This window comes from Canis aureus, chromosome 29 (genome assembly GCF_053574225.1).
Source record: "Canis aureus isolate CA01 chromosome 29, VMU_Caureus_v.1.0, whole genome shotgun sequence".
Taxonomy (NCBI): domain Eukaryota; kingdom Metazoa; phylum Chordata; class Mammalia; order Carnivora; family Canidae; genus Canis; species Canis aureus.
In genome coordinates, this window is record NC_135639.1 from 8,085,419 (window position 1) to 8,095,215 (window position 9,797).

Genomic DNA, 9,797 nt, shown 5'->3' on the forward strand with positions numbered 1-9,797 from the left:
GCTCAGCTGGTAAATGGAGACAGGATTTGAACCCTTGTGTGTGTTTCTCAGAAGCTGGTCCTTTCTACCTGGGGTGACACGGACTCCGTGCATGCAGGGTGGCACGGGGATTCCTTTCCTCCAGCCTTCAGCGCTGTGTCTTCCATCCCAAAGCCTCAGCCCTGTCTGGAGCTACAGACCTTATCTTATGGGGTCACAGGGTGAAGTCACTTGGTTCCTTCAGGGACCAAGCTCAGTGAAGCTAAGACTCCCAGGTCTCTGGGAAATCAGGGACACAGCTTTGAGGATGGAATCAGGAGCTTGCTGCCTATGCTTCTAACCACATCCTCATCCTGACTCGACTTGCTCCAGGGCCTTTCAAGAACTCACATCTCCCACCAACTGAGAGAAGTGGTTCATGCCACCCTTTCCTGTAGCCACAGGGTAATTCATGAGCACCAGCGAGCTGTCCATTGCCACTGTCAGAGCCCAAGGGGCAGGTCCAGCCACAAGGTTCCACGTGCTCCAACCCATGGGTTTCCATGTCAGCAGGTGTTTCTGCTGTTTATTTTTAAAATAAATCACATCATTCCAAAAATGAACAAGGAGAAAGACCACAGACTGAGTTGCCCAGGAAGTGGAGATAATCTGGCAAGAATGAGGCCCATTGTGCTGCAGAGACCTCACTCCAAATTTAGGCCAGCCTGTTCAAGGAAGGCAAGGAGTGGAGAGAATGTGCATGAGCCGGGTTCACAGGCAGCATTAATGCCAGGGCAGCCTCCCCTTCCTTCCACAAGGACTATCATCTTAACACCGAATCAGAACTCTTCTTCACCATATTTCTGATTGCAGATGGACAATTCCACATTAGATTAGATTGAAGGCCCCTGAAATTCTTGCAGGACTTTTCCTGCTTGACTTGAAATGTAGAATTGGGAGCTGGAGTTTGGTTTGGTATAAACAGGTTTCACACTAGTTGTAAAATTATTAAAATGAAATCACATTACTAATTCATTTCTAATAACTAATATTAATAACAACTCACATTTCTTGAGACTAATCCATCCCATTTTAGATACTTTGATGGAGGTTCATGGGTGTCGGTTTATTTGAGGCTCTCAACATCTTTATATATTGAGGACTGATACAACTATAATCTTTATTTTATTTTATTTTTTATTTTTTTTTGGATAAGCAGATGAGGCACAGAGAGGTTAAGCAACTTGCTCAAGGCCACACAGCTGGTGAGTAGTGGTGAGTGGTGATAGGATGACCAACTTGTCCTGGGTAATCGGGACTGTCCTGGTTTTAGCACTAAAAGTCTTGCATCCTGGATGCTTTGCATGGGACTGGCCCTGTTTTAAAATGGAAAGTCCCACATCTGAGAACCCCCTCCACCTAGAGCAAACCAGGACAGTTGGTCCCCCTAGGTGATGGCAGGATCTGAACCCAGGCCATCTGACTCTGGAGGCTTCAGTGTCATCTCCCAACTAGTGTGCGTGTGTGTGTGGAGGGAGGGGACTCTTCACAAACCCTTTGGGAGGCACCAGGGCATCATCTTATCCAGAAAACCTGAAGAATACAGCTGATGGAACAGGAGGACTGGGGGGTTATGCCTGAGGTCACACAGCAAACGTCAGTCTTAATCTCCTTGCTCTCTATTTATACTTGGGTCTCTGCAGAGTCTTCTACCAATGTCTTCTGGCTCCTGTGACGTGTGCATGATATGGATGGGTGTGGAGAGAAGGTACAGGTCCTCACAAGAGGTCTGGGTGCAGTGAAATAACCAATTTATCTTGGTTTGCCTGAGATTATCCTATTTTAAAACTCAAAGTCCTGTGTCCTAGGAGAGCCCTATCAGTACTTGGCAAACCAGGACTATGATCACCCTAGGGCGCAGCATGTTTGGTATTTTCTCCATAACATAGGCCCATTTGTTTTAATATTATTTCCCCCAGGGATCCCTGGGTGGTGCAGCAGTTTGGCGCCTGCCTTTGGCCCAGGGCGCGATCCTGGAGACCCAGGATCGAATCCCACATCGGGCTCCCGGTGTATGGAGCCTGCTTCTCCCTCTGCCTATGTCTCTGCCTCTCTCTCACTCTCTCTCTCTGTGACTATCATAAATAAATAAAAATTAAAAAAAAACCTTCTTATTTAAAAAAAATATTATTTCCCCCAAAACATTCATGTAATTGAGTTGAGAATTGCTAGAGATTTGGGACATGAGCTGGGTGTCCTGAGCCATCGCAGCACACTCACCCCATGAGAGGTAGAGCATTCTAGGCCTCTCCTAAAAAAAAGGCACGGAATTCATATAAATGCCTAAACAAGGGTACCCCAAGGAAGGTGATGATGGCACTGGGCCCCCCTCCAATCTGTGACCCTGACGATGTTGTCCATTTCTCAGATGCTTTAGAATAACCTTAATGAGTGAAAGAGCTCTGGATTAGATGCCCTAGTCCGAGCTCTGCCCTCCTTGCTATGTGGCCTTGGGGAAGTCACTTAATCTCTCTGAATCTGGTTCATCATTGATCCACGGGGAATTTCATAATAGCCATAACTGGAGCTACCATTTGTCAGGGACAAAAATCACTCATCAGGTCCCAAGCTCTTGAGGAGTGAGGAGCTCCCTCCGGCACCCTCCGCAGGGACTGAGCTCACCGCCGAGGAGCTGACCACCCAGTTGTCTCCCCTCTCCCTGCTGCGCCAGATAGTCCTCCCTTAATGACACAATGCAGACTTAAAAGCAGATACTGGTAAAAGCTTCGGAGGTCTTTGGGAGGATAAACAGACACTTTTCAGTGACCCTACAAGAATAAAGTAGACGCTGTGCAGGCTAGAATGATCAACGTCATGACTGTACACTGTAAAAATCTATGGGGAATAATTTTAACTGTTCTTGCAAAGCTTTGTACAGGAGGAAGAATTAAATCACAAGCTCTCTGCAGACATGTTATATCTGTGGCTGCCCGCAGTGCAAAGCTCAACATCTAACATCCAGAAACCCCCTAATCAGTGTGTGTTGTACAAAGTGATGAACCCTTAAAAAGACATCTTAGAAAATTAAGTCTCAATCATTTAAGTGACCTCCTCAAAAGAGATGATGGGAGAAACCTGTTCTGAAACAGACTTTTTAAAGTGAGCCTTAGAAACCTTGAGCCGATTGAATAAAGCAAGTCTTGTCGATGGATGAAAGGCCATGAAAGCTTCCACTAGCCTGGAGTCCTTTTTTGTTAATGGTGTGATAGGAAGCATGTGGCACCAGAGCCCGGCTTCTGGATTCAAACCCAGGCTCCACCATTTAATTTCTGCGTGGCTCTAGGCAAATTATACAACCTCTCTGTTCATCAGCCTCCTCATCTCTAAAATGATAGTTCTAAAAAAAATAAATAAATAAAAAATAAAATAAAATGATAGTTCTAAGACTATCTATCTCATAGGGTCTTACTGAGATGAACATCCAAAATGTACCTAGGACAGTGCCTGACTCAGCCCTCAATAAATAACAACCGTGATGATAATCTATTCAACATGTTTATTGAACAATTACTATGTTCCAGTACTATCTTGAACTCCAAAACCACAGGGCTCCCTCCCATTGCAAACGTTTTTCTTTCTGCCCTGTGCATTTGTGAGAGACAGACAGGAAGAAATAGCTGCAACCAAGGGCTGTTCCAGAGGAGGTCTGAGCTGACTCCTGACTCTTGCGCTGGCTCTGTGACCTTCTCTGGCCTCCAGGAACCCAGTGGAAGCTGTCTTAATGACTCCTGGCATACCATGGGGGTCTGGGATAGATGTTGTGTCTGGGTTAGCATCCACGTGGGCCTAGTCATGTCTCTGCTCTGAGACAGACTGGCTAGACCCCACAGTCACACAGTCACGTGTAGTATGGGGAACCCCCTCATCTACCCAACCCAGCTCACAGACGGAGAAAATGAGGCTCAAAGCAGAGAGCAATGGGCCCCCCTCCCCTAGAGAGTGAGATGCTGGAAGAGCCAGCGCCCCATTACTGGCGCTCCTGGTCAGGAACCACACTGCTTCTTCCCTGAACACCTGCAAGAAGATGGATCCATCTCCCCTGCCCAGAGCTCTCCTGATTTCCAGGTGAGGCCGGAGGATGTCAGAAGGAGGGCAGGGCGGCCATGCAACCCTCTTGCTTATCATTATTGTTAAGCACAATATGAGAGCAGCTTACCTGCACCCGGAACAAAATAATAAAATCACTCCGCGCTTGCTCTCATTTTTCCCCCACCATAGCTTTGCAAAACTGAGCTCTTTGAAATCTTGTAGCCCTGTGAGCTACAGTTTGATTTGCAGATGAGGACACAGAGGGCCAGCAGGGTTTATGCCATGCCCAGGGTCCCACAATGAGTTCAGGACAGAACCAGGACTCCTGACTTCAGGATCTGGGGTATCTCCCCCAGATCCCACTGCCCTCCACAGGATCCCAGAGCAAGAAGCAAGCTGCATCTAGCCACACTAATGCATTCTCCAGATATTTCTGGGCACAGGAGTAGCAGCAGGAGTCCTCAGACTTATAGGCTGAATCTGTAGATTCATAGGGTGAGGGGCTCCAATTTCCCTTGGCCAGCAACATTCGACCAGAGTACAAGCAAGCACATCAGCGTGGGGGTTCCCGAGGGCTGCCGCAGGGCACAGAGCTTCCCTGTGACAAAGAGACAGCTTTTCTGGCATTGTGACATGTGGGGCCAAAGAGATGTTCCCTGGTAGGCGTCAATAAATGGCAGAGGGGACAGAGAAGGCTGGGAATATCTGAAGTGAATAAATGAGGCAATCACGGCCAATATCTTCCAGTCCCAGACACCTCCAGGCCCAACACAATGGTCTGAGCCCTGAATGGGCCCCAGATGACTGCAGACGGTCCAGAGCGCATGCTCCAAGTGTTCCCAGGGTAATCCAGATTTGTTTCCTGGCTTTTAAAAGAACAAAACAAAAGGCAAGGGAACAGGCTGACCAATGGGGGAGTAGACCTTGAGTTTGGGGTCAGGACACTAGTGTGAAAATTCGTGTCCTCAGATCTCACAAGAGGGGGGCCCTGTGCTGGGCCCTGGACGGTGAGGGGACGATGCCCCTCCCCACGAGCTGAAGACTTCACGTGCCCACCCAGAGCCCACGTCACCCATTCTAGATCAGGCCCCAAGTACGCGGAACACAGAACTCCCCCCTAGATGCCTCGATCCTGCTTCTAGGATGTGAACAGGCAATCTCCCCGAGGGTGGACAGGGCCATGTGTGCTCGGCTTGAGGCTGAGGGGGGAGGCTCCTTGCCTTGCTGGGTAGAGCCAGGGCTGGGAGGAGAGGCAGGGGCTGTGTGCTCGGCGCCCCCCACCGTGGACGGGGCTGAACTCCACGGAGCCCGAGAAGTCTAAATTTGAACCCAGCCTTGCAGCGCATTATAAATGTATACTTGTCAAGGTAGGAGGACAGAACATATTTCATTTAACAGTTTGTAGGCTTAATTTAGAACTTCTAAATATTTATATAGATGGTGAGCCTCTATTTGCACTTTTGTCCCATCCATAAATCTTAGGGGCAGAACGGGGCACACATTTTGGCTCGAGCCACATCCTTGATCTGTTAAATTAAGCAAGTGGCCTCCCCTCCTTCCCCGGGTCTCCCAATTTCCTCCCCTGTAAAGCCAAGGGCACAGTGAGGTTGTCTCCGTGGGCCCTTCCATCTCCAATGCCACAGCTCGGACGCCCCCTGGGGCGGGCACCTAGCCAACCCTCAGTAGACCCTGGTCACAAGGAGGAGTGTGCTTCACCAACTGAAATCACAGACCCATGCCAGCGAGCAGCGGACCCCCAGCTGGCCCGGGAGAGCAGGGAGGCCACCTTGGTGCCCCGACGCCCCACCTATGTCCCACGCAGGTGAAAGCCCATGCCTCTGGCAGCACCAGAGAGAGGACCCACTATTCCTAGTTCGGAGCTATGGTTTGGGAGAACAGAATGTAGCAAACTGAGCAGTTGGAGGACCAGGTGGGAAAAAATATTAGCAATTCCTAATTGCTTTATGCATGTCGCAACTTGGAAAGCCACCTCAGGAAGATGGGAGTGGGGAATGCCTCTCAGGACAGATTTAATTTAAAACAGAGGGTCCCTGGCAGTATTGAAACAAAGGAGTCCAGCCTGCCTCTCGCGGCATTAAACACTCTGTGGGAAGAGCAGACACTGACAGGGAGCTTTCTGACAAACGTCGCCCTGGGCCTCAGGGAACTCAGAACGGTCCCTTCTAATTAAGTCCCAGGAGGCCATTAGTGTGGTGGCTGTTAAAGAAAACTTCCAGCAAGCAAAGACTCCACCTGCTGCCCTGGCTGTCCAGATAAGGAGGCCTGGTTTCTGCTGATCCCCAGGTGCCCCTGGCTGTCAGCACCAAACCAGCCCAGGAGCCTTGGCTGATCTTTCTAGAGCCTTGGTGCCTAGGGCTTGGACGTTCGAGGGGCAGCCTTCTCCATCCGACAGAGCTAGATCGCAATTTCTCATTTGTGGGGAGGAAGAGTTTGGGGCTGCCAAGAAAACAGGCTGTGGATCAGCTGTCAGGAAGCTGGTGCCCTCCTCTGTGGCCCAATACCCACCCTCTTGCTCTGGGGACCCGACTCCGCACAGAAGGCAGGCTGGGTTCACTGAAGGGACAGTGCTGTCACAGCTGCCCATTATGTTGTCACCTCAGGCCAGCCCTCTGCCAGCGGAGCCTGTCTGAACTGGCCGGGGGCCATCCCTGCCTCAGCAGCCTTTCCCCTCCCCGGTGCAGACTAGTGCTGTTCCTTGGTGCCCCAGGGACCCATGGCACTGGGAGAAGGGGCTCCTGAAAGCATCCTGGGGCTTAGAAGAGGTCAGGGTTCCCCCAGAGGGGAACAGAGGGAACAGAGGAGACTGGAGGGCAGCAGAGCAGCGGCCTGGAGTCGGTGACAGATTTGCAAGTTGTGCAAGAGTGGAGACGGCCCTATATCCCAAATGGGCTGACTCCTGTTCTGGAACATGGATGGGCAGCACGGATGGGATTTGTGACTGGTCTGAATGAGAGCTGATTCCTTTCCTGGCTCAACCCCTTCTCTGCTTAGACTCCTGGTGGGAGGGCCCCCGATAGGAATCCTTCTAGTCCTGGTTGTTCAGCAACATTGCCTATTGCTTCTAAAAGAGCCCCCGTCAAGTCCTAGGGATGCACCTTCTAAAGCAAGGTCCCCACACCCCGGGAGATGCAGTTGTGACTGCACAATATTACCATAAGCGACACTGAACCATAAACAGACACGGGCAGGGAGTGAGCCCAGATCTTTGTGGGCAGTGTGTGCATGCATGTCACCTGTGACAGGTGCACATGTGCTGGCCCGTTCGTTAGACATGCAGTTTACACATGAACACACGCGACTGTTCATATGCCCTGGTGTCCTTGTGCTATTGGTCATTCATATAACACACTGTCCATGATCCCATGGAGAAGACTGGAAGGCTGGAAGCTTTGGCCCAGCACGTAATGAGGAAGGGTCATTCTGGGGAGAAACAATGAACGCACACATGCCTCCCTCTGCACGTGCAGACACAGTGAAGTTTAAGGGCTCTTCTTTCTGTTGCTCATGGGCAGAAATGACTCACATTGAATGAACCCTTGCTCCGACCGATACATCCGGTCTGTCCCCCTCAGCCATGAGCTTGCTTCTCCCTGGGCAGGGAGGGGCATTCGCATGCTAAGGACCCAGCTCCCTCTCACTGCCCCCAGGCCCCCCCCTTCCTCGAGGAGCTCTCTGTCTACCTCACTTTCTGTGCCATCTGGAAGCCAAAGCCCGGTACCGTAGGATCCTGGGTGACAGAAGGGAAGCCTGCCCTTCCCTGGGACGTTGAGATACAGAAGAACAGTCCTTAGAGACACCACCAGCCATTTCCTTCCTTGATTTGTTAGCCTCATAAGGAAAACCCAGGTGAGCTCAGGACACCTCAGCTAAGAGTGTCTTCCTTTATTCCCGGAGATGCTCCAGGGGATGGTGTGAGTTCCCAGGGGGTACCTGCACCTGAACTGCCCACCCCAACCTGCCTTTCTCAGACGGCAGCCAGGTGAGCGGGAGGTGGTGTGGGCAGGTTTTGTGCCAGGAGCCCTGTGGGTGATACTGCCCCTCTGCAGGGGCCTCCGACCTCCAAGTCTGGGAGACGCAGGACAGTGCCATTTGGCGAGGGCGGGAAGAGACATCCCCCCTCCTCCAGCTCCCTTAGATGCTCCTTTCAGGACCCACAGAGGAAGGTGCAGCCCGAGGACTCTCTCACACACAGGATCAGGAGACAGAGGCAGCATCAGACACCAGAGAAAGGAAAGACCCAGAAGAGCAGCACATTCTCACTCCAAGAGCTCTCGAGGGGCTTCCCGGGCGCCTAAGCCACACTCCCAGGGCCCGCGTGGAGCCTTTTAAAGGACTCAAGCAGCCAGCAGAGACCACTGCCTGCCTTCCGCATGCTGGCTAAGGTGGAATCCACAAACACACGGAAGAAGGATAAGCAATCCAAAAAGTCCTGACGCCAATTTCTTCCGAGGCTTCACAAAACGTACATACCATCTCACCCACGTTTTTGGTGGCCCTGCTTTGTGGATGCTCTAAGCCCCTGTCTCAAGACCCGCAGCCCCGGTCCCGACCCCCCACCTCCACCTGAGCTTCCCGAAGAAAGAATGGAGGCTCCACAGCCAAGGGACCTGCCTGAGGCTGCACGCTGGGGCGTCGGGGGGCGCACAGGGACCCCCTACCTCCCACCAGGGGCCCTCCCACCCTCCCCCAGCGCCCCCCTCACCTGGGGTGGATGTCCACGAGCAGCACGAGCGTCTGCATGGTGATCACGTCGATGCGCTTGCAGTGGAAGCGAGCCACCTTGAGCACCTTGAGGTACGTGCAGCAGAGCACGACGAAGGACAGCAGGAAGCTGAGCGCGTGGAAGGCGCCCGTGAAGACGGCGAAGCGCAGGCGCTCGTCCGGCCGCCGGCTGCACAGCGTGCACGACGCGTACAGCTGGTGGAAGCCGAGCCAGGACAGGGCGAGCGCGGCGGCGGGGAAGGCGAGCGCGTGCAGCCACGTGTAGGCCACCATGAGCGCGGCGTCGCGGAGGCGCATCTTGGCGCGGTAGCTCAGCGGGAAGACCACGGCCACCCAGCGGTCGATGCTGAGCGCGGCCATGCTGAGCATGGAGTTGGTGGCCAGGAAGGTGTCGAGGAAGGCGGCCAGGCGGCACAGGCGGTCCCCCGCGGGCTGCCGCTGCGCCACGACGCCGGCCAGCGTGAGCGGCATGTTGAGCACGGTGCACAGCAGGTTGCCGCACGTGAGGTTGAGGGTGAAGAGCGCCGGCGCCTGGCGGCGGATGTCGGCGCTGTGCAGCAGGCACAGCAGCACCAGCGCGTTGGACAGCAGCGAGACGCCCATCGTGCCCACCAGCAGCCCCGCCAGGCCCGCGTCCCACGAGTTCATGGTGCGCGCCCGCCGCGGGCGCTCAGGGCCCGCCACCCGTCGCCATGGCGCCCCCGCCGCCGCCGCCCCGCGCCCCCCCGGCCCCCCGGCCCCCGCCGCCGTGCGCCCCGCGGCCCTCACCCCATCCCTCCACGCGCGGGCCGCCGCCGCCGCCGCCGCCGCCGCCGCCGCCGCCGCGCAACCACCGGCTCTGTGGTTCCGCCCGCGCCCGCGCCCGCGCGCTCTCCCGGGCTGCGCTCCTCTGCCCTCTCCCGCTGCTGCTCTCTCCGTCTGCCTCTCCCACCCCCAATCTTTCTCCTCCCCTCCCGTGGTCCTCCCCCCTCCTCTTCTCTCGCTCTCTGGAATCTGGCTGCTGCTAT

At 53.8% G+C, this 9,797-nt stretch overlaps 1 protein-coding gene across 2 annotated transcripts in view; it reads right to left on the bottom strand.

Moving 5' to 3' along the window:
* The window catches only part of GPR26 (G protein-coupled receptor 26), a 41,851-nt gene extending 32,364 nt beyond the window's left edge, over nucleotides 1-9,487 (bottom strand). For both annotated transcript variants that reach the window (XM_077877311.1, XM_077877310.1), the window contains exon 1: nucleotides 8,771-9,487. In XM_077877311.1, the coding sequence (XP_077733437.1) occupies nucleotides 8,771-9,438 (668 nt within the window). In that variant the 5' untranslated portion in view covers nucleotides 9,439-9,487. The remainder of the gene's footprint in view (nucleotides 1-8,770) is intronic.
* Between the last annotated feature and the right edge of the window lie 310 nt (nucleotides 9,488-9,797).